The 25,961-nt window shown below is 44.2% G+C and overlaps 1 protein-coding gene across 1 annotated transcript in view; it reads left to right on the top strand.

The window, feature by feature from the left end:
• The window catches only part of MLXIPL (MLX interacting protein like), a 389,368-nt gene that overhangs the window by 166,393 nt on the left and 197,014 nt on the right, over nt 1–25,961 (top strand). The window contains exons 6-7 of the mRNA XM_030185603.1: nt 24,473–24,659; nt 25,507–25,587. Of these exons, the coding sequence (XP_030041463.1) occupies nt 24,473–24,659; nt 25,507–25,587 (268 nt within the window). The remainder of the gene's footprint in view (nt 1–24,472; nt 24,660–25,506; nt 25,588–25,961) is intronic.

Here is a 25,961-nt window from a genome sequence, read left to right as displayed (position 1 = left end):
GCATAAATTATGCACGCTGTCCAAACCTACCTTAGTTGCCGGCATTTACACCAAGTTTTACTTGACATACGTTCCTGCAACTAGATTTAGTCACGCGGGTGGGCCCTAGGCATATTCTATAAACCACACCTAAGGTGTATTTTTTTCGGTACCAATTTTTTAAGGTGCCATATATAGAATCTAGTCCATAGCGGTGATATTCCTCCATTAATTGGATATGCAATTTTCAGCACACTGCACTGACACAAATTTAAATGCTGCTGCTGGCACTGAATATTACTCCTCGTGGAGGTAATTCAACAAGTAAACCCTTCCGTTTAGGCGCCTTCTAGAATGGAATCTCGGCAACTAAATTCCATTATACAGCACTAACATAACCTGATATCCAGACCTGGTATTTTGGGTGGGCCCAGAGTTAACTTGGATGGTGTTCTGCTCTGTCTACTCAGGAGATTAGCATTCAGTTAACCAGAGTATAGAACATCACTGTGAAAACTCAGAACTCTTGAAACAAATCTTCTTTAATGCAAATCAAACAAAGGAAATATGACTCACAGTTAGATATGTTGAACAAGAGTCTCTGCCTTGCAAACTGGTAGTCTGTTCTTACCAGCTCACCCTGTAACCAGGGAAGCCAGGAAATCTCAGCACTGGCTGATGAGTAGATGCTGTCAATACTTTTAAATGGTAAAATCCTGGTTACTTACACTAGCTTGAAAGAGGGGGAGTATGCAACAGGGACAACAAAGTTAGCTTATAGTCCTTAGAAAACCATACTCTCAAACCCCAAAAGGAGAGAAGGGTGGGCTCTAGCCCACATACACAGGGACAAGGCCAGCCAATAAGAAAAGTCCCACAAGGTATAGGGAACTGGGACATGTGCTCAGGAAAAGCCTATTACAGAGCATGGCAGGAAGACTAATATTTGTATTCCAAAGTCACTTCCTGCCTTTCTTAAAGGCACAGGCAATGCAATCTGATATAACAATGTCCAAGATATACATATAAAAAATAAACAACTTGCCTCCATGAACAGATGGGTCCTTCCACGCCCCCTAGATATATAAAACAAAAATGTTACCTTCTCCTCAGCTCCCTCCCCCCCCCCCCCCCCTCGCATCCAAATCTTTCCCTTTCTCCTCAGTGCCCTGCTCGGAGACCAGAAGTTCCCCCATTTCTGAACCCCCTCCCTGATGTACCTTAGAGGCAGCCACAATAATTCACTTTTCACTACCTACCTGCGCCAGCCTTGCAGGCTTCCCTCTCCTGCATTTTGCTAGTAAGTAAACAGGAAGTAATGTCAGCAAGAGTGGGATGTGGCAGAGCGAAGCCTGCCAGTCTGCTGCAGGCAGCGAAAGTGAATATTTGTGGCTGCCACCGGGGAGGGTGTTCAGAGACAGGTACAGAAACTGTGTTGCCGGTGGAGAAGAGGGAGAGGGCAAAGTATGGTACTGCCAGTGGGTGGGCCTGAGCCAGAAATGGGTTTGCCTATGCCCACCCAAGCCCACCTGTAGCTACGCCACTGACTGCAAACCTAACATTTAGATACCCACAGTTACACCAGCCATAGAGTTTATGTACATTTGGGCACTAAATGTGGCAGGGAGGTACATAGCTTGCTGCAGGGGTGCTCAATATCGGTCCTCGAGGTTCACAACCCAGTCAGGTTTTAAGGATTTCCACAATGAAGGCAATGCATGCAAATAGATCTCATGCATATTCATTGCTAATCCCTTAAATGAGATAGATCCCTCTCTTTCTTTCTAGTTACACAACTTGAATAATAGTGACTATTAAGTAACTATTTATTTCTAGTCACATTACATAAGAAAATCCACTTTTACCTCAATTCTTTATGGTTCTCATGCACTCCATCCATTCATGACTCTAACACCTGATCCGCACTCTAATTACATTCAACCTCTCTTTTTTTCTTCTGTGACATCCACTTTACCCTAGGGCAGTGATGGGCAACCTTTTGAGCTTGGTGTGTCAAAATTCACCAAAAAAACGAGCATAACTCGGGTGGTGTGTCACTTCAAGAAAAATCACTGCTACTAGGACTGCCCCCGGGCCCCCCCTACCTGAGATCGCTGCCCACCCGAGGTCACTGGGCCCCCCCCTCCACCCACTACTGGGCCTGGAACTAACCTTAAAGCCTCCTTTCACGTCGCAGCAAGCAGCAGCAGGGCAGACCTCTCCTCCTTCCTTCTGTGCTCCGCCCTCGCGGACGTTACGTCAGGCGAGGTCAGGACACGGAAGGAAGGAGTGGCCTGCCCTGCTGCTGCTTGCTGCGACGTGAAAGGAGGCTTTAAGGTTAGTTTCTGGGAGCGAGGAGGGAGGGCGGACCATACTGCGGCAGTGCCGCGTGTCATCGAAAATGGCTACGCGTGTCAGTGCTGACACGCGTGTCATAGGTTCGCCATCAGGGCCCTAGGGAATAGTCCGATACAAAACTTTAAATTTTCATATCTGTTACACAGAGTTTCTTACTGTCCTTCAAAATCAATGTTCTATAACAGAACTCTCCAGATTGAGGTGCTACAATACCCTCAAATGTCATGTACTTCCTTCAGACTTGTTGCAGGAATTCTCTGAGCATAATGTTCCTGCAGATCATACATATTGCCGGATAAATTCCTCCAGTCACTGTATCATACTTCTCCCTCGGTGTTCTCAATGGAATTCTTACATACTCCAATTCCAATCACCAGCTTGATTTTCACTTGATGTGAACAGATAAACAGCACCACATGATGTCAAACCTTACGCAATCGATGCGTTTCACACTGCCGCGTCTTCAAGGGTTCAACTACAACTTTTTTTAACTGGTCAGGCTGCTTCCACAGGATCGACCTCCTACAGGAGCCCTGGGACTATTGAGGATCAGGTGTGAGAGTAATGAATGGATGGAGTGCATGAGAACCATAAAGAATTGAGGTAAAAGTGGATTTTCTTATGTAATGTGACTAGAAATAAATAGTTACTTAATAGTCACTATTATGCATATTCATTCGTTCGAAATCCTGAAAACCGACTGGGTTGTGGACCTCAAGGACCGACATTGAGCATCCCTGGCTTACAGTGTTCTATAAGTTACATGTGTAAGTGGGAGCCCCGCCTCTGCTCTGCCCAAGCTCCTCCCCGTGTACGCCCCCTTGCAAATATGCACTGTGTACAGTAACAGGGCAATTGTATATATGGCACCAAATGTTAGGCACTACATCCGTGCCAAATGTTCAGTGTGAAAAGCGTTCTAATGGATGCAATGCACCAAAATGGGGCAGAACTGACAAGATTAATGCAAAAACATACTTCCATTTATCGAATAGCGTTTTTGTGTGGATCTGCAAAGGGGGTGTGGCATTGGAAATGGGATGAGTGGGTCAGGCGCATTCCCTTAAAATGTGCACAGTGTTATAGTATAGTGCAGGGGCGTAGTCAGACTTCGGCGGGAGGGGGGGGTCCAGAGCGCGAGGTGAGGGGGCACATTTTAGCCCCCCACCCCTGGTGCTGCCGACCCCTCTGCCATTTTTACCCCCTCCCCCCGCCATTTTTTACCTCACCGCCACCACCACCACCACCTTTGATCCCCCCCAGCGCCAACCCTCCCCCGCCACCACCGTCGGGTACCTTTGCTGGTGGGGGTCCCCAACTCCCACCAGCCGAAGTCCTCTTCTCCGGCGCGGCCACATTGCTGATCTGCAAGGGCAGGCTTCTGTTTCTGTGAGTCTGACGTCCTGCATGTACAGACTCACAGAAACAGAAGCCTGCCCTTGCAGATCAGCAACGCGGCCACGCCGGAGAAGAGGACTTCGGCTGGCGAGGGTTGGGGACCCCCGCCAGCAAAGGTACCCGATGGTGGCGGGGGAGGGTTGACGGCGGGAGGGGGGCCAGGCCCAAATCTACGGGGGCCCATGGCCCCACGTAGCTATGCCCCTGGTATAGTGCGGATCCATGCCCAACTTGCCAGGATTTTCACCTAATTTCAGTTGGTATAACTCCTTGTGCCAAAGTTGAGCGTGGATCCCCGGCACTTCGTGCTGTTCTATGAGCATGCCGATCTCGTTACACTCATTACAGAATATCGTTCAGCACCGATTTTTTTTTTCAGCGCTGAATTTTGAGCGCATTTACTGAATCCAGCCCTAAGAGGGTATTTGCAGAATAGTGCTTTGCCGCCTGCTAGTAATTACCCGTGTAAATGTGGGTCTAAGTTATAGAATTTTTCATTTATTATGTATAAAAATAATAAAATCTTGTGTCGAGTGCCACCATTGACAACAAACATGTTTGACCATTTGGGCCTAGTGAAGCCAACACTCAAAGGATTTGACTACTACTACTACTACTTGACATTTCTAAAGCGCTACTAGGGTTACGCAGCGCTGTACAATTTAACATAGAAGGACAGTCCCTGCTCAAAGGAGCTTACAATCTAAAGGACAAATGTACAGTCAGTCAAATAGGGGCAGTCTAGATTTCCTGAAAGGTATAAAGGTTAGGTGCCGAAAGCAACATTGAAGAGGTAGGCTTTGAGCAAGGATTTGAAGATGGGTAGGGAGGGGGCTTGGCGTAAGGGCTCAGGAAGTTTATTCCAAGCATAGGGTGAGGCGAGGCAGAATGAGCGGAGCCTGGAGTTGGCGGTGGTGGAGAAGGGTACTGAGAGGAGGGATTTGTCCTGTGAGCGGAGGTTACGGGTGGGAACCATTTAATTCAGAAATTAACCACACAGATCTTCACTTTTAAATTTGCCACCCTAGTCACTAGTTCAAGTTTATCCAGCAGTTTGTTGTTCAGTTAAAATTCATCCTGGTTTCTTGTTGAAGAATGAGAGACATGCTGGGCTGCAGTTATCATTTAAAGATAACCAATTGAGGGGCCCTTTTAGAAAGCTGCAATAAAAAGTGGCATGCGCTTTTCTTAGCGCATAAGTTTGCCGCCCGCTGAGGCCATTTTTGGCATGGCTATAAAATGGCTGCAATTTCTTTTTTTTTCTATTAATGGCCATGCGCTAATTTCCCAATAACCGTGTGAGCCCTTACCTCTACCTATTTTGTAGGCGGTAAGGTCTCACACGCTAAACCTGCACTAATCCTCAGTGCACGGCAATTTGCCTGTGCTAACTGATTAGCACAGGGCACACCTAATCTCCGCCCCCATAATCTCCGTCCCCAAACAAGTCCCAGCCTAAACATAATTTAATATTTTGTAGACTGGGATTGGCGAGCACTGATCCCAGAACTGCCGCAGAATGCCTGAGCGCATCCTGCGGTTGTACCTTTTAGCATGTGGTAAGTCATGGAATAGGAGGACTAAAAACTGGTTAACAGGTAGAAAACAGAGATTAGGGTTAAATGGTCAGTATTCTCAATGGAGAAGGGTAGATAGTAGGGTTCCCCAGGGCCCTGTTTTGGGACCAATGCTTTCTAACATATTTATAACTGATCTAGAGATGGGAGTAACTAGTGAGGTAATTAAATTTGCTGATGACACAAAGTTATTCAAAGTTGTTAAATCACAAGACGATTGTGAAAAATTACAAGAGGATCTTACGAGACTGAGAGACTGGGCATCCAAATGGCAGATGACGCTTAATGTGAGCATGTGAGAAAGAGGAACCCGAACTATAGTTACGTGATGCAAGGTTAGGAGTCACTGACCAGGAAAGGGATCTAGGTGTCATCGTTGATGATAAGTTGAAACCCTCTGCTCAGTGTGCGTCGGGAGCTAAGAAAGCAAATAGAATGTTAGGTATTATTAGGAAAGGAATGGAAAACAAAAATGAGGACGTTATAATGCCTTTGTATCGCTCCATGGTGCAACTGCACCTTGAATACTATGTGCAATTCTGGTCACTGCATCTCAGAAAAAATATAGTGGAATTATAAACAGAGAAGAGTGATGAAAATGATAAAGGAGTTGAGACGACTTTCCTATGAGGAAAGGCTAAAGTGGTTAGGGCTCTTCAGCTTGGAGAAAAGACAGCTGAGGGTTGTTTACTCTTTCCAAAAATACTAGGACTAGGGAGCACACAACTAAGCTACAAAGTAGTAAATTTAAAACAAATCAGAGAAAATATTTCTTCATTCAACATGTAATTAAACTCTGGAATTCGTTGCCAGAGAATGTGGTAAAAGCAATTAGCTTAGTGGGGTTTAACAAAGGTTTGGATAGCTTCCTAAAAGAAAAGTCCATAAGCCATTAAGATGGACTTGGGGAAAATCCACTGCCTCACCAATTTGCTTCATTTCTTTTAAGGCGTGAATAAACATGTGGATAAAGGTGAGCTGGTTGATGTAGTGTATCTAGATTTTCAGAAAGCTTGTGATAAACGTCCTCATGAGAGACTCCTGAGAAAATTAAAGAGTCATGGAATAGGAGGCAAGGTTCTGGTGTGGATTAGGAATTGGTTATTGGACAGAAAACAGAGGGTAGGGTTAAATGGTCATTTCTCTCAATGGAGAAGGGTGAACAGTGGAGTGCCGCAGGGGTCTGTACTGGGACCGGTACTATTTAACATATTGTAAATGATATGGAAATCGGAACGACGAGTGAGGTGATCAAATCTGCAGATGATACAAAACTATTCAAGGTTGTTAAAGCACGTGCAGACTGTGAAATATTGCAGGAAGACTGGGCGTCCAAATGGCAGATGAAATTTAATGTGGACAAATGCAAGGTGATGCACATTGGAAAGAATACTTCGAATCATAGTTACCTGATGCTAGGGTCCACCTTGGGGGTCAGCACTCAAGAAAAAGATCTGATTGTCATTGTAGATAATACACTGAAATATTCTGCTCAGAGTGCGGCGGAGGCCAAAAAAGCAAATAGGATGCTAGGAATTATTAGGAAAGGGATAATGAATGAGACCGAAAATACTGTAATGCCTTTGTATCACTCCATGGTGCACCTGCATCTTGAGTATTGTGTTCAGTTCTGGTCACCGTATCTCATAAAAATATATAGCAGAATTAGAAAAGGTTCAAAGAAGAGCAACCAAAATGATAAAGGGGATGGAACTCCTCTCATATGAGGAAAGGCTAAAGAGGTTTGGGCTCTTCAGCTTGGAAAAGAGACAGATGAGGGGAGATATGATTGTGGTCTACAAAATTCTGAGTGGTGTAGAACGAGTAGAAGTAATTCAATTTTTTTACTCGTTCCAAAAGTACAAAGACTAGGGGACATTTGAGGAAGTTACATGGAAATACTTTTAAAACAAATAGGAGGAAATATTTTTTTCACTCAACAAATAGTTAAGCTCTGGAACTCTTTGCCAGAGGATGTGGTAACAGCAGTTAGCTTATCTGGGTTTAAAAAAGGTTTGGACAAATTCCTGGAGGAAAAGTCCATAATCTGCTACTGAGACAGACATGGGAAGCAACTGCTTGCCCTGGGATTTGTAGTATGGAGTGTTGACACGATTTGGGTTTCTGCCAGGTATTTGTGACCTGACTTGACCATTGTTTGGAAAATAGGATACTGGGCTATATGGACCATTGGTCTGACCCAGTATGGCTTGACTTATGTTCTTATGTTTTTCTTAAACATAACTCAAAGTTAGGAGCATAAACACTTTGAATATTGGACCCATAATTTCCCTTTGAAGACAAATATGACTGAAAAACCTCCCAGATGGTGATATCTAATGGAGTCCAGAAGCTTTCCTCAGCTCAAATTAAGCTGGAGGTTTTCGAGAGAAGCCCTCACCCATATGCCTGAAAATTTCCACGTCCACTATCATATGGGACTTCCCTCAGTTGTCTTTCTTCCACAGTGCGGTGAAGACACATACTCGCTGTGCTGTCTTAAGATTTCACTATAAATTTTATTGTTTTTTGTTAGTCATGTTCTGCCTTACCCTACCCCCTCTAGCATATCTCCCCCCCCCCCCCATTTCCTTCCATCCCCTGCAGTCTAGCATACCTCTCTCTCTCTCTCTCTCTCTCTCTGTCCCTCTAACTTTTTGTGTTAATTGCTGCTACTTTCAGTGACCCCTAGAGGGAAAGGCAAGTTTTCATGAACCAGTGGGATAAGGCGGAGGAATAGAGGTACTGGATCTGTTGGGGAGGGGGGAGTAAAGGAAGAGGGGAGAGAGGAAGGGTAGATGGGAGGTAGGGCGAGATGGGAGTGATCAGTGGCCAGCAGAAAACTGGCTATTATTTGGCTATTTTCTGGCCTCCAGCCAGGTTGTCCAAGAGGAGAGGTCTGTGTTACTCTGCCTGGAATATCATAAGAAGAGGAATATTCCAGTCTGTGAGGAGGCTGGCATATTGACGATTCAGGAGGGTAGTCAGCCTGACCACTAAAGGAGAAAGAAGTACTCTTTGTGTAAAGTGGTCGTTAAAAGGCCTGTTGTGTAACGGAAGTCAATTGTGTTACTTTTACCATTTCCCATTTTGTTTGATTGCACTTTCAAAGTTTTGAGAGTCCACTGAAATAAGTGATTTTTATCATAAGGCACACACGCTGACTGGACCAAGTTTTTGGAATGATTGGAACTGAGTGCTGGTATTTTACAAATCAGGCAGTGAAGGCATCCTACGCATCACAATTCCATTTTTGAGTTCTACTCTTTGAAGTGTAGCAAGTCTTAAGCATATGTTCCAGAAGAGAATCCAGAATACACCTGTATGTCTGACAAGATGGCTGATGATCCTGTATGTTTCCTCTCTCTGCCTTTGGACCAGAGACCCTCCTGTATGCTTCCTTCATGTCTTTTTGTGCCAGAGATTCATGTGAGCTTTCTCTATAGTTCATTTTGTCAGGACGGTCCTGTGCACTTCCTGTAGGTCTTCTTGGCCAGAGACTGTCTTGTGTACTTCCTGTATGTCTCCCAGAACTGCAAGACCAGGCTGTGTGCAAGAGACAGATAACTCAGCAAAGTGACCAAGGATAAGATTACCATCCTGGAGGCTGATAATCTATCTGGCCACAACTGGGGCTGTATTTCAGTACTGCTGGATGCTTAGGACAGGAGCATGACAATGAAGCTGTCATAAAAGGAGAAAAATAGCAGAAACTTATAATGTGATAGAAGTGCTATTCTCCCTGGCTGTGAGTAAATAAAATCATGTGAATGCTGCAGTTGTTCAGTTACTTCTGAAAATACCTTCTGCCCTAACAGGCGAGCTACCCCAGTCCCTGAAGGGCCACTCTGGAGTGATGGTGTCTTACATTCAGAGTAGGAAAATATACAAAGCAGATCGTTGATGGATAAAAAATGATTTTAATAATAAATTAGAATATGCATACAATAGCCCGACACAGGCCGTGTTTCGCCCTACTGGGCTGCTTCAGGGGCTCTTCAATGTTTCTCCACTACCAAAGGAGGAGTAAAATGATAAAAGCAACTGTGATATAATATACAGTTGATATCTTGAAAAAACGGCTCTCTCAGAGATGTTGAAACCAATGATCAATAGACTGGGAGATAAGTGACTGTCTGATTGATTGTATGCTATTGATCATTGGTTTCAACATCTCTGAGAGAGCCGTTTTTTCAAGATATCAACTGTATATTATATCACAGTTGCTTTTATCATTTTACTCCTCCTTTGGTAGTGGAGAAACATTGAAGAGCCCCTGAAGCAGCCCAGTAGGGCGAAACACGGCCTGTGTCGGGCTATTGTATGCATATTCTAATTTATTATTAAAATCATTTTTATCCATCAACGATCTGCTTTGTATATTTTCCATCTTGGAGCTTGCAGATCGTCTGCCCCTTTGTTTCCTTGGACCCTTACATTCAGAGTAGACACAGCTATTCCAAGAGACATTACAAATCTCATGATGGTGCCCTTATAATGTCAGTTGACTTGATGACATCATCAAAGATGGACTGACACATTACAGCTTCTCAATTCCAGAGCAGGGGAATGAGAAGAGGAGGAGGGTTGCCATGTATTACTGTCTGACTAGTCATAGGTTCATTTTTTTCTTAACCATGAACTAAATGATTTATGTTTAAATCCTTTTTATTGATGGCAAGTACAAAACACAACACTTACATCATGGCAAAGCATCAAAAACTTGTTTCAATAAACAATCAAGGTCAAGATGTTCAACACCATCATAACATTTTCCCCCCTGAGTTACTCCCCTCCCATCCCCTTCCTCCCCCCTGTTCGACATTGAACAATATAACATTTCTTGTTTAAGTCTGCTTAATTTTACAGCACTCAGCCTCTGGGACATCCTCCAAATCTGGCAGTGACACCCACTGACTTCAACTCCCACTTGGGGCCTGTTCTCTTATGGCCCCCAGTAAGTGATCAACATCTCAAACAAATATGAGCCACTGTTCATTAATCCCAGATTTCCAGGTGCACATCTGAGTCACTGTCAATGACAATCCCTCATAAATACTTCCAAACATCAACCTCCCAGATCTCTTTGGCTAAGTGCGAGGCGACTAAAGAGAGGCCAACAGACACTATCAACTAATGGGTCTCAAACCAAACCCTACACTACTAAACCCTCTCCCTTCAAACCACCCTAGCCCCCTACCCACCCTCTCCCTCCTGTGTTTCCATGGTGTACTGATCAACAATTCAGAACTCTGCTGGAATTAAATGATTTATATAAATTGTTTGGACTGTCTTTATTTAGAAAATCAACAAGAGAACACTTTTACCACACCTTGTACATGAAATCTCTGTGAGCATTTTGACCTGTCCCACCCAGTGACTCTTACTGGGTACCTCCTTCCAGAAAGTTATGATTGTAAAACATGCAGCTAAAAACAAATGCATTGATGCATGTATGTCACATCCGTGCCCTCCGACCCAAAACAGCCAGTATTAGCATGATGTGCAGGGGATCATGAATCGCTTGGTTATTTTTCCATCTACCCAGCTCCAGAAGAAAAGCACAACTCTCCATTTCCACTAAGCATGCAGACATGATCCCCTGCACCAACAACCTCTCCAGTAAAGGGAGAGACCCCAGTGTTGATCCAGGAGTAAATGACAAATTCAGTACGTCCTAAGCAGCAGCTTTATCATCTGCTCCACCTTACACGTGCACATTTAAATTTTGCATGCTGATTTACAGATATTAACTCAGTCACCCTTGTCCAAGTCTGTCCCTAAATCCTCATTCCAGGATCATATTGTACCTCACACCAGTACCTCCCATACTTAATTTCTATAAGGCCTCTGTATAGGACAAGCCCCTGAACATAGTAACAGTCTATAACTGCAGATAAAGACCTGTGTTGTCCATCCAGTCTGCCCAACATGATAAACTCATTACACATGATATGTGATACTTCATATCTATATCTGTCTTGATCTGCCCTTGCCATTTTCAGGGCACAGACCTTAGAAGTCTGCTACACTGGCTTTGCTTCCCAGTTACTGGTGTTGCCACCCAATCTCTGTTAAGATTCCATGGATCCATTCCTTCTAAACAGGATTCCTTTGTGTTTATCCTACGCATTTTTGAATTCTGTTACCATTTTCATCTCCACCACCTCCTGCGGGAGGGCATTCCAAGCATCTACCACCCTCTCCGTGAACAAATACTTCCTGACATTATTGCTGAGTCTGCCCCCCTTCAACCTCAATTCATGTCCTCTAGATCTATCCTTCTTATCTCTGAAAGAGGTTTGTTTGTGGATTAATATCTTTCAAATATTTGACCGTCTGTATCATGTCATCCCTGTTTCTCCTTTCCTCCAGGGTATACATGTTTATGTAGGCAAGTCTCTCCTCATATAGTTTGCAACGTAGATCCCATACCATTTTTGTAGCTCTTCTTTGCACCGCCTCAAGTCTTTTTACATCCTTGACAAGATATGGCCTCCAAAACTGAACACAAGTGGGGCCTCACCGATGACTTGTACAGGGGCATCAACACCTCTTTTCTTTTGCTGGTTATACCCCTCTCGATGCAGCCTATCGTTCTTCTGGCCATGGCCGCCACTTGTCGCATTGTTTCTTCACCTTCAGAATCTCGGACTCTATCACCCCAAGGTCCCTCTCCTGAGTCGAGCTTACTAATCTCTCTTCTCCTATCGGGTAACTCTCTTTTGGGTTTCAGCACCCCAAGTGCATCACCCTCCACTTCTTGGCATTAAATTTTAACTACAACAAAGTTTAGGCAAAATATCAAATTAAATAGTGCCTCTTTTTGAAATAAATATTATAGGTAACTAAATAGCACTAAAGAAAATTTAAGCTAGAATCTGTGATAAATGTAATAATACATTTTTAAGAAGTGCTCAGTTCACACATCAGTCACAATAAATGTAACTGGCCGAGTAGAGGACCATCATCCCACTCCAGTGTTCTCAAACCACAATGCATCCAAGTAGGCACTGTCTTATACCATGAGTCAAGATAACTTAAATGGCCAGTGTTATAAAGAGTGTAATTTCAAGGCAGAGAACATTAAATCAATCATTAGATGATACTCGAGTGGTCATGCATTCAATGAAACCCTAACAGGATTTTATTATCTTGTTATATCTAATAATATAGTTCATCAGCAATATCCCAATTGTTATATCAAACAACAAAATTGCCTTGGTTCACTTTGCACACTGTAAGGAGGAGGTAGAGGGAAAGCAGAGAAGAGCTGACAGGGGCAGTAAGCCAAGAAAGGAAGAGCACCCTCTGACAGGAAAAGGGGGTAGGAGACTTGCAAGAAGGGAAGAGAACTACAGAACCCAGCAGCACTTGCAAGGGAGGAGGGAACAAGAGAAACAGCACTACAACTCCCAGCAGGTAGTAAAGTCAGGAGGGGCTTGGGAGATGGAGGATAATCAGGTGGAGGAGCAGCACCTGGGAGAGAGGGTGGGGGAAGACTCCATGGAGTGGGAGGAGATTGAACTAGGAGAGAAAAGTGAAAATGTCATGAAGGAGGCTGAGGTGGAGCAAATGGAATTCTTTTGCTCAGGACAAAGGGAGATGAAAAAGGAAGAGACTGCAGAGAGAAGCCAGAGATTTGGGGCCGCTCAGTGACAATGCCTAGATGCGGTCTGGCTTCATGGGACTGTGGGAATTAATTACCTGAAGGAGGTCAGTCTGAACATTGGTGGGAGGTTGTCAGAGTGTTGGTGTCTGACAAGTGAGGGTGGTGAAAATGCCTCTATCTCCTAGGCAGTAAGAGAAAGGAGAAGAGGAATTGACTGAACCACAGGTTTATCCCAAGTCATTAACTAATTCTAAAACTGAACGGTTATGGATTTTTGAGTGTGGGAGAAGTGAAACAAGGTGCACAGAGACTAGCAGCTGTAATACAGCGGGCAGACTGGGTTTCTCTGATCCCGTTGGGGAAATAGTACTGTGAATAATCGCTTGTTACAAATAAGCAGAAGCAGTTCCCCTAAGGTGATGAATTAGCCCCAATTGTGTGGGTGAAAAAGGACAGCACGGAGAGGTGTCGCGGGGAGAGCGGACAGCACTGAGAGGTGTCGAGCCAAGAGCGGACAGCACGAAGAGGTGCCAGCTGACAACACTTAACACTGTGCTAGTACTTATCTGAGAGATGTTAAAGTATTATTGAAGAACGCACAAGATTCTGATAGTTTCTGATAGTCCTACCTGCTCCAAATCCGCCCACAAGCACCGAGGTACCTTGCAGGAAAGGTTGAGGGAGAGCTTTCTTGAGCATATAGGCCTCGGTGTAAAAGAATGACAAACCCTGGGGAGAATGGCTCCCTGGAGCTCCCAGCCCCTGAGAGGGTCCTCTGAGGCACTAGCAGAGGAGAGGGAGAGTTGCCCTAGGAGCTATCAGAATCTTGTACAATGATAGAGAAACTTGTCCACCCTCTACCCTTTGACCTTAAGGTGGCATTCCGCTTGGGTGAGTTCTAACTCTGAGAATTTCTCCTTTTGACAAACATTTTTTCATATTGCTTTTATTTGCATTAATCTGTCTACCCTTAACCTCTTAGTTAGTTAAAAAAAAAGCCTGGTTTATGTAATTGATTAGCAACTACTGAAGTCAGAAAAAGGTAAAATTATACTGTTTATAGCAGGAGGCTCTGGGAATCTAAGCAGGTACCCAGCTGCCTTACACCTAGTAAATATTTGAGAGATGTGCTTGAACTGCCTCCTTTGTAAGCAATATTCACTAGGGGTATAATGAAAACCAGATTGTTTTGCGGTCCTCCAGGATTGCAATTTGAAACCTTGCAATTTTGATTATGATCGTAATAAACAAAACCTCCCCACTCCCTCTAAGAATGAATTGTGAAAGCACATAATGTGACATCATACTTTTAAATATTAAGCTTTAAATGAATTTCATTTCGATATCACTTCGGTAATAGCAACACAACTTCCTGTAGTGCCAAGCGCATAGTACGTTGTGAAGCAATATAAAACCTTGCAAAAAGACTACTCGGAGCCTCAAGCAAACCTACCATTTCATATCGTCAGCACCGGGACTCAAACAGTACCTGCCATCAGGCCTAGTTTGCAGCCCCCTCTCTTTGGAAATCCATGCCACTTCCATTACGTGCTGAACTGTCTTTTAAAAAGTTCAAAATAGCCTTAAAAACCTGGTTGTTTTGTCAAGTTTTTGAACCCACATGAGACTTTGCTAGTCTTTCATCCCTTCCCTCCTCAAACTCGCTTTTCGGTTGTGGTTGTGTGATTTGAATCTTTCCTATACATTTATTGTAGTTCTTTTCTGTCTTTCACTTTGTTTTTAGAATTGTACACTGCTATGATCGATCAGTTAGTCAATGGCGGTATAACAAATCCAATAAACGGTAAACTCTTGCAAATATTATATCAGGATCTAGAACACCAATATACAATCCTGCTTATAATTGAAATAGAAAAACGCCTATATTGCGACCCAAATCGGGAGATAGACGTTTATCTCCCAAAAACGAATAAAGCGGTATAATCGAAAGCCGAATTTGGACGTTTTCAACTGCACTCCGTCGCCAATGCGGACAAAGTTGATGGGGGCGTGTCGAAGGCGTGGTGAAGCCGGAACTGGGGCGTGGTTATCGGCCGATCAGAGATGGGCGCCTTTCGCCGATAATGGAAAAAAAATATGCGTTTGTAGCGAGAATTTAGGGCACTTTTCCTGAACCCTGTTTTTCCACGAATAAGGCCCCAATAAGTGCCCTAAATGACCAAATGACCACTGGAGGGAATCGGGGATGACCTCCCTGACTCCCCCAGTGGTCACAAACCCCCTTCCACCACAAAATATGCCGTTTCACAACTTTTTATTTTCACCCTCAAATGTCATACCCACCTCCCTGGCAGCAGTATGCAGGTCACTGGAGCAGTTATTAGGGGGTGCAGTGGACTTCAGGCAGGTGGACCCAGGCCCATCCCCTCCCCACCTGTTACACTTGTGCTGGTAAATGGGAGCCCTCCAAACCGCCCCCCCCAAACCCACTGTACCCACATGTAGGTGCCCCCCTTCACCCCTTAGGGCTATAGTAATGGTGTAGACTTGTGGGCAGTGGGTTTTGAGGGGGATTTGGGGGGCTCAACACCCAAGGGAAGGGTGCTATGCACCTGGGAGCTCTTTTACCTTTTTTTTTTGTTTTTGTAGAAGTGCCCCCTAGGGTGCCCGGTTGGTGTCCTGGCATGTGAGGGGGACCAGTGCACTACGAATCCTGGCCCCTCCCACGAATAAATGTCTTGGAGTTATTCGTTTTTGAGCTGGGCGCTTTCGGTTTCCATTATCGCTGAAAAACAAAAACGCCCACCTCACAAATTGTCGAATAAAACATGGACGTCTATTTTTTTCCGACAATACGGTTCGGTCCGCCCCTTCACGGACCCGTTCTCGGAGATAAACGCCCATGGAGATAGACGTTTCCGTTCGATTATGCCCCTTAATGTCTCCTACTGGGAAAACTGAACAAACAGGACTGCTACAGGTCTCTACACAGAAACTACATGCCAGCAAAATACTGCCTCTCAGTCACATATGCAAAATACCAATGTGCCCTTAGAAAATACAGAATGAGGGACCACTAATTAGAAATACAATGCAGTGCAGCTCTGGAGAAATAGAACCAGAAATGCATTTCCTCTTGTACTCTGCAAAATACCAAGGCATAAGAGGTGCATGCTGTCCAAACCTGATATATTCCAATGAATACATTCAGAATCAAATACTTTTTCTACCTTTTGGTCATTTTCATTTTCCAGTTGTGTTGATTCCAGTCTCTCTCGTTTTCCTCTGTCTGTGTTCTCCTAACCTTTCCAGGGCCATTTCTCGTCTCCTCTCTTCATCTATTCACCCCTTATGTGTTTCTTTTCCATTTGATTTTTTTCCCTTTTGGCGTTTTCCTTCAGTTCTTTCTTGTATATCCATGCAGATCGCACCCTTCTTCTCATTCTGGTCCTGACGCTCCCTCTTTTTACCTTTCTACTTTCTATCTCCTCAGTCCATCTCTTCATCCTAACCTCTCCTTAGCCCTTCCATCCCTCCCAGCCTCTTATTCCCTGTCTTTCACCTACTCCCTCTCCCGCTTCCATCTTCTGTACATACTCCCTTCACAGCCCTCATCTACTTATGTCTGTCATCCCCCTCATCAGCCTTAGAGCCTTCCTTGTCGATCATTATCTTCAGGAACTTTCTTCTGTCTCTTATCTCCATTCAGTTTCTGACTGCCCCCTTTTACCATTACCAGCTTTATTTATTTGCAATCTCACTCATCTCATTGCTAGTCCCCCCCCCCCATACACTCTATACGGTCTCTCCCATATTGTGCCACCATACCCAGAATGTCCCTTTCCCTCCCCTCCCCCAAGTAGTCCAGCATCACTTTCCCCTGCAGCCCACTCTCTGGCTTTTTTTCTCTAATTTATTCTGAGCTCCTTCCCTAGGTCCCAGCAGCAAGGCCTGTTTAGCAAATATTTCAGTGTCTGGAGGCAGTCTCAAGACAAAAGCTGCACCTCAGAATTGAATTAATTACTAAATGTCACTTGCTACTGGAACCCAGGGAAAGAAGGTCAGCTCAAATTAGAAAAAAAACCTAAACAAATTGGGGTTTGTGTCCTCCTTCCTGTCACCACTGCCCCTCCCCCATAGCTGCTGTCTCTAGGTTCATTACTAACAAATCGGGAAAATATAAATTCCAATACAATTTACAAAAACTTTATTAACAAATACAAATCAATATACGATGATCAATATCCTTTACACATCGCAACATATCTAAAATAGCATGTTAAACACCATTCATACTCCACACAAAAATTAAAATCCAAATTCTAAACCCTGGGAACGACCATCAATAGAGAACCGAAATGGACCACTGGAGCCACACGTGGAATTCCTCCTGCTATTTTGTCTTCATTATACTGGCGGTATTAAACAACATCCAACCACCATGTTTCAGTTCTTATTATTCCATGGACAAGAGTTCAAATCTCAACAAATTGGAATTCGATGGTCAGTCCCTTCTGGTTTTCATTTCATTTCCATAATCCACATCAAATATCATATCAATATTATAGTCAATTTCAATGCTCTTTGCCTCTCATTCTCAGCTCGACACAACCACTTGTCCCGCACAATTGGCGTCTCAATCATGTGTTTTGCCACTCACTTGGCGTCTTCAGGAGCTGTTATTCTGTGTAAAAAGGTTTATATAAAATACCGCTACTATCAAATACTATCATAATATACCCGCTCAAAAAATATATTTTATACAAGCAACTTACCATAAACAAATATGTATCTATAGCAAGCCATTACCGGGAATCAAAGAGTCAGACCAACTGCTCCGTTGTAACAACTCAACCGGATATCGCTACATAATTATGGAGCCCCAATATATGGCACCACATAGCCAATCAGAGAGGTTTGAGGAAATGACGCACTTGGTTACACATTCTATCTTACCAAGTCCCGTTCAATCTCACGATTGAGACCTTTAGGTTCCAATGTATTGTATAGAAAAATATTTTTTTGTTCAATTCTATGCAGTTTCTGAGATTCATTGCCCCCACGGTTATTATGAAGCTGATATAAGACAATAAATCTAAGCTCTTCCAGATCATGTCCTGTTTCTACCCAATGGGTTACAAGAGGTGCCTCCAATTTGTGCAAACTAATATTGCTCAGATGTTCACCCACTCACACCTTGATCTTCCTAATAGTGTACCCAATATACCATTTACCGCAGGGACAATTTATACCATATACTACTTTACTCAAATTACAATCTGTTTGATTTCTCAGGAAGTAACGCTCACCATTTCTCAAAGCAACCCAATGAGTGCACATGCTATATTTACAGTATGTGCAATTTTCATATCTGGAATGGCCACCATTACAGGGTGCCCCAGGCGTAGCATTTCTATTCCTAGACAGTAACTCTCCCAAATTTTTAGCTCTTCTATATGATATTTGAGGGGGCTCTAGGTTCATGCCGTAGGTTCATATCCCAGCTGCTCCTTAAGCACCCTCCTCAGTCGGGGGCCTGGGGACTACGGTCCCATCCTACCCCTCCCCAAAGCTATGCAGCTGAATTTTGAACAGATTATAGAGGAGAGAGATGGTTCATTGGAACACCTGTGAGGAGCAGGTTGCAGTAGTCTAAGAGGGAGGAAGTGAGGATGTGGATAAGGGTTTGGTAGTGTGTTCAGAAAGAAGGGGGTAGATTTTGGTGGTGTTCAGTTGTGGTATCTAAACATTGCCGCTAAATATACATAGAAAGAAGCCCGTTTACTAAAGTGCATTAATGGCTTTAACACATGACACTGAATTTTAACATGCAGCAAGCCAAAAATTAACCTTGTATCAAGAAGGACCAGTCCAACTTTTTTTTTTGCAGGTCCTGGATTAAGATTCAAATGAACATGCCCCCAATTAGCACAAAAACACTTACTGCCTCATATTTAATAAGCACTAAGTGCTCCCACATTAGCAATATGTTAGCCAGTTAATGCTCCGTAAGCGCAACGCACTAGCTGGCCATTGTTTCCACGTCTGCTCTCCACCCATGCTATGTCCCCTGTCAGAAAAATACAGTAAAGTGTGATATAATCCATGGAAACAGGCCAACTACTGCACCACGTCTTAACTCGGTCATGAGGTAACCTGTTTCTGCACCTATGAGAAATCCAAAAAGGCACCAGCAAAATAGGCATCTATGTGCCTTTTTGAAAAAGAGGCTCCCAGGATCAGCCTCATTAATCCACAAATGCCGACATACAGATTTATAACTTCTAAAAGCTGGTGTAAATGTGTGCGGCTATTTTACACACATACCTGCGTATTTGATTAAATATCGCTGCCCCTCTGGCCCGCCCTCATTAAATGGCCACCTTTCGTCATATAGCAAGTCAAATGTTAACTGTTCCTTGGGGAGAGAGAGATTGGAAAAAGACAAGGACGTATCATTGGCACCTGTCCACGGCCTGCAGCATAAATACTTTTGAATATCAACCTTGACAGGATTTAGCAGTATTTTTGAAGATGTGAAGTAAAGGACAGAACGGAGTTCAATACGACTTCAAGACTATGGATTGAAGAGACTGGAAGGATGGTGGAAATAGAAAAATGGGTTTCCAATTGTTTCAGATGTCTATCGCATCCTACCTGTCTCTCCTTTTCTAGGGTATATGTATTCAGGTTCTTCATTCTTATCTCAAGGAGCATCCTGATTTGGCAGATTTTACCCCTAGTGCAGAGGTGGGTAGCCTGTCGCCCACCACTGAATTTTATGTGACCCATGAAACCATGGAAAGTTTACATAGAAAACATCATTAATCAAAGTTTTGGCGATTTTAATGTGGGAAAGGCGTCCAAATGCAGATTTATGCCACTTTTTGGATGTTTTTCTCTTTTGAAAATGAGCCCTTAAGTGAAACACGTGGAGGGGCATAATCAAAAGGGACGCCCAAGTTTTCCTGGGGACGTCCTCGCAGGACGGCTCCAGCAAGGGGCGGGGAAACCCGTATTATCGAAACAAGATGGGCGTCCATCTTTCGTTTCGATAATACGGTTGGGTACGCCCAAATCATCACATTTAGGTCAACCTTAGAGATGGTCGTCCCTAGGACTTGGTCGTTTCTGATTTTCAGCAATAATAGAAAGCGAGGACGCCCATCTCAAAAATGACCAAATCCAAGCCATTTGGTCGTAGGAGGAGCCAGCATTTGTAGTGCACTGGTCCTCCTGACATGCCAGGACACCAACTGGGCACCCTAAGGGGCACTGCAGTGGACTTCACAAATTGCTCCCAGGTACATAGCTCCCTTACCTTCAGCCAGATGCACTAACTGAATGGAAAAAGCCCTTCCCTTACCGATCCCTTAGCTATTCAGAAAGGAATGGGCATGCATGAAGGAAATCGCATGCAAATGAGCTGCTCGCTGTTAGCTCATTTGCACACGATTTCCTTCCCAAGGAGGGGAAGCCAGTGCAGAGAAGCCAAGCATTATGCGTGGCTGCTCTGCGCATGCCAAAGATGGCTTCATACATGCAGACAAGCTGCGTGTATAATAGCCATCTACAACCTTAAATAAATTGCCGTCTACAACCTTAGAATAATACAAGTCCAGGTGAAAATGTCCAAGTGCTCATCAGGGATGCCTCCATCCATGCGATGGCAGTTGAGGACCTCCAAAATGTGGATATTTCTGTGAGAAGGATGTCCATGCCTTTGCTATGCCTCTGCTGACACACACATACCTCCACCCCCAGGGATCTGCATACTGCTGCGATGGATCTGAGTATGACATTTCAGGCTGGAAAAAAGTTTTTAAAGTTATTGTTTTTCAGGGTGGGAGGGGGTTAGTGACCACTGGGGGAGTCAGGGGAGGTCATCCCCGATTCCCTCCGGTGGTCATCTGGTCAGTTTGGGCACCTTTTTGAGGCTTGGTCGTAATAAAAAATGGACCAAGTAAAGTCGGCCAAGTGCTCATAAGGGATGCCCTTCTTTTTTCCATTATCGCTGGAGGACGCCCATCTGTTAGGCACTCCCCAGTCCCGCCTTTGCTACGTCTCTGACACGCCCCGGGAACGTTGGTTGTCCCTGCGACGGGAAACAGTTGGGGATGCCCAAAATCGGCTTTCGATTATGCCGATTTGGGGAACCTTGAGAGAAGGATGCCCATCTCCAGATTTGTGTCGAAAGATGGGCACCCTTCTCTTTTGAAAATAAGCCTGAAAGTAGACTAAAAAAAGAAAGAGGAAACATCCGGTAAAAATGAAAGTAGCTAGCGGCATATATGTGAGCACATTTTGCCCTGATTAGGCCATATGGAGGGGCATAATCGAATGAAAACGTCTATCTCCATGGGCGTTTATCTCCGAGAACGGGTCCGTGAAGGGGCGGACCGAACCATATTTTTGAAAAAAAATAGACGTCCATGTTTTATTCGACAATTTGTGAGCTGGGTGTTTTTGCTTTTCAGCGATAATGGAAAATGAAAGCGCCCGGCTCAAAAACGAATAAATTCAAGGCATTTGTTCGTGGGAGGGGCCAGGATTCGTAGTGCACTGGTCCCCCTCACATGCCAGGACACCAACCGGGCACCCTAGGGGGCACTTCGACAAAAACAAAAAAAAAGGTAAAAGAGCTCCCAGGTGCATAGCATCCTTCCCTTGTGTGTTACTATAGCCCTAAGGGGTGAAGGGGGGCACCTACGTGTGGGTACAGTGGGTTTGGGGGGGTTGGACGACTAAGCATTAAGCAGCACAATTGTAACAGGTGGGGGGGGGATGGGCCTGGGTCCACCTGCCTGAAGTCCACTGCACCCCCCTAACAACTGCTCCAGGGACCTGCATACTGCTGCCAGGGAGGTGGGTATGACATTTGAGGGTAAAAATAAAAAGTTGTGAAACATCATTTTTTGTGGTGAGAGGGGGTTAGTGACCACTGGGGGAGTCAGGGGAGGTCACCCCCGATTCCCTCTGGTGGTAATCTGGTCATTTAGGGCACTTTTTGGGGCCTTATTCGTGAAAAAACAGGGTCCAGGAAAAGTGCCCTAAATTCTAGCTACAAACGCATACTTTTTTCCATTATCGACGAAAGGCGCCCATCTCTGTTCGGGTGATAACCATGCCCCAGTCCCGCCTTCACCACGCCTCCGACACGCCCCCGTCAACTTTGTACGCTTCCGCGATGGAGTGCAGTTGAAAACGTCCAAGTTTGGCTTTCGATTATACCGTGTTATTCATTTTTGTGAGATAAACGTCCATCTCCCAATTTAGGTCGGAACTTGGGCGTTTTTCTCGTTCGATTATAAGCAGGATAGTGAAATAGGGAGCCCTTACCGCCACCCATTGAAGTGGCGATAAGGGGCTCCCACACTAACTTGGCAGTAATTGGGCAGCGCATGGTGATGCCAGGTTATCACCGAGCAAGCTACTTCTAGGGGGTTTCTTTATCCCTGGGAAATAGCGTGCACTCGGGGCTGGACTACTGCTGGCCGGCGGTAGTCCTGGAAGACTGACTGGTAAGGTTGGGCTTATCATTGCTCTGTCAAAGGGCCCCTGAATTATTTGCTTTCGTCAATAAGAGATGATCTTAATAAGTGCACTTTCACTATAATTCACAGAGGCAGTTCAATGATTAGATCTGATAGGAGTGTACACAGTAGTTGTTAGACTGCATAGATGACTCCAAAAAATTGGAATGAGAGCTTCCCCCATCTTTAAATATTGTTAGATGTTGGCACAGATCATTTGTGGGGTTGTTTTGGTACTTAGTATTTGGGAGTATTTTTGGTTAATATTTCCCCACGCATGGGCTTTTCACCTTTGCAGAACTGGAGAGGATGTCATCTGATATTGTTCATAGAACTTCTTATCAATTCAACCCTGAGATGCTTCACACTCAGATCTTCTGAGGTCAATTTTCAGCAGTCCACCAAGCACTTACATTTGAAAGGATAGGCAATCCATTCAGCAGTAAACAAACACGTGGCAGCTGAAAATCCACATAAAAATTTAAACAGCTTAATTATTTATTTAAAGTTACACCTGGTATTTGTGCATTCAGATTGAAATACGTAAGTTATATGGAGAGTGGTTGAATTTTGCTGTTCTCTGCATAATCTTTTCCTCCATCCATGGCCTGCCCTAAACTGAATACATTTTAGCTACAATAGGGCTCGGTATTCAAAGCGATTTAGCCAGACGCTGACAAGTTAAATCGCTTGGTCGGATCTAACCATTATTACTCTGTGGCACTTAACTAGCTAAGAGCCACTGATTATCACTGTTAGTGCTGAATTCAAAGCCCACTATGTTAAGGGTGTTCCAGGGGCGGAGTCAGCACTTGGTCGCTTACCCCCGGATTCTGTATAGCGTGCCTAGTTATGCACAGTTCTGTATGTAAATCTAGGTATATTCTATAACTACACATGTAGACTAATTGTTTTAACAAGCTGTTAAGAGCTCTTAACAAGCAATAATGAGCACTAATTGGCAAAAATTAGAATTTACATGTGTACGTTGCTAAGCGTATTCTGTAATGTACTGCACCTAAATTCTAACACACGCAGGCAAAAAGGGGCATGGTTAGGAGGCGCGGAAATGGGCATTTCGTGGGCCTTCCAAAATTTATGCATGTTGTTATAACAAGCGAGCCAGTTCACGTAAATCAACGTTCAGTGATTTACACCAGCTTTTCGTTGGCGTAAATGGACGTGTGTAGATCTAGTCACATGAACTACACCTAAGTGTATTCTAAATACCGCATGTAAATCTACACGTGGTATTTAGTATATGCTTAGGCGTAATTGCCTAACACGCATTCATTTTAGGTGCCATATATAGAATCAGGCCCTTAATGCCGATATTCAGCCCTTAACCCCCAGATTCTACATAGCACGCCTAGCATTTCCTGTTCAAACTTCTTCTACTAACCTATAAATGTATTCACTCTGTTGCTCCCCAGTATCTCTCCACACTCGTCCTTCCCTACACCCCTTCCCGTGCACTCCGCTCCATGGATAAATCCTTCTTATCTGTTCCCTTCTCCACTACTGCCAACTCCAGACTTCGCGCCTTCTGTCTCGCTGCACCCTACGCCTGGAATAAACTTCCTGAGCCCCTACGTCTTGCCCCATCCTTGGCCACCTTTAAATCTAGACTGAAAGCCCACCTCTTTAACATTGCTTTTGACTTATAACCACTCGCCTCCACCTACCCTCCTCTCTTCCTTCCCGTTCACATTAATTGATTTGATTTGCTTACTTTATTTATTTCTTGTCTATTAGATTGTAAGCTCTTTGAGCAGGGACTGTTTTTCTTCTATGTTTGTGCAGCGCTGCGTATGCCTTGTAGCGCTATAGAAATGCTAAATAGTAGTAGTAGTAGTAGTAGTAGTAGCATTCCACTTCAAAATCCAAGCATATTCTATATCAACATGCTTAAAATCAAGACGTATAATAAAATTAGATCAGAGTCCATGTAGCAAGATATAGAGAAAGGGTAATAGCAGCACAAAATAAACGGGAATAGAGTGGAAATGACAAAAAGTTCTAGATGTGTCTCTTCACTGCTGTATTGTTTTTAGGGAGATGTTTGGCAGTCAGCAGAGAAATGGTGCAGTCAGCTTTTCTGTGCCGGAGTCCCCATGATGGAGGAGAATGAAGAGGAAGACAGAATGCAGCTTTTTGATCTGGACTGTTTTTTGTCCGATATCTCAGATACCCTCTTCACCATGACCCAGGGAATGTGTGCTCCCCCCACGGTCTCCGATTGTGGTATGTCTCGCTCTCGATAGATTAAATGTAGTAGAAAAAAAGAGGGCAAAAACAGGTGTGCAAAGTGTAACTGTGTCGGGAAAAAAAAGCAGGCATAGGCTTGTGCATGAGAGTGAGTGCGGGTATTGCAGGTGAGGAGCACAAGCATGTTTGCGGAGGAGATTGTAGTGGTGGGGTTGCTTATAGATGAACATCAGCACATGTGTCTGTAGAACAGAGGTTCTCAACCCACTATTCCTAGTGCTAGTTATTTCCGTAGCACTACTAGACATACGCAGTGCTGTACACATTACATGCAGGTACTTTCTCTGTCCCTAGAGGGCTCACAATCTAAGTTTTTTGTACTTGAGGCAATGGAGGGTTGAGTGACTTGCCCAAGGTCACAAGGAGCTGCAGTGGGAATCGAACCCAGGTTGCCAGGATCAAAGCCTGCTGCAGTAACCATTAGGCCACTCCCCCTTGGGACACAGCAAGCCAGTCTGGTTTTCAAGTTATCCACAATGAATATGCGTGAGATAGATTTGCATACCATTGCAGGCAGTGTATGCAGATTTATGTCATAAATATGCAATGCGGATATCTTGAAACCCAGACTGGTTTGTTGTGTCCCGATGAACAGGTCGTACAAATGGACCATTGGGTACACAGGATAAGAGAATATTTGCATGTACACATGCTTATAAGAGATAGTGACTGAATGGGGACTGTTAGAGGGAGAATGGGTGTTTATGGGTGTATGAGAGAAAGCTGGATCCCTGGTTTGTGAATGAGAATGGTAGAATGCTGTTGGTTCGGTTTTCGGATATGAGAACATAGAATACTGACTTGTGCTTTGCTTTTTCAGACTATGCTGGAAATGCAGATATGATCCAACCGGACCTGACACAGCTGCAGCCAAACCTTGATGATTTTATGGATATACCAGGTAGGAACCTGAATACCCAGCAGTGCAAAAGTCCTGCCCCCTTAGGGAAACTGTAGAAGTCTTGTCCTAATCTGCTTCTCATACATCATGTCCCGCTTTGCCACTGGAGAACAAGAGGCTCATTAACAGTGCTCATAGGAGCCAACTTTTCAAAATTATTGGGGGTGCTAAACCCAATGGAAATTACACCTCCCTGGACACATACAAGGAATTTTCTCAATATTGGGGGTGCTCAAGCACCCACAGAGTCGGCTCCAATGACAGTGCTTGAACTTCATCCAGAACCAGAGGGATGATGCCTCACACTGTATTGAGCATCCTTTCCCAAGTGACCATCATCCTGTTTCAGGAAAGCTGGTTAGAGCACAAAGATG

This window comes from Microcaecilia unicolor, chromosome 13 (assembly GCF_901765095.1).
Source record: "Microcaecilia unicolor chromosome 13, aMicUni1.1, whole genome shotgun sequence".
NCBI lineage: Eukaryota > Metazoa > Chordata > Amphibia > Gymnophiona > Siphonopidae > Microcaecilia > Microcaecilia unicolor.
The sequence above is the reverse complement of the archived record's forward strand: the minus strand, read 5'-3'. Positions and strand labels throughout refer to the sequence as shown.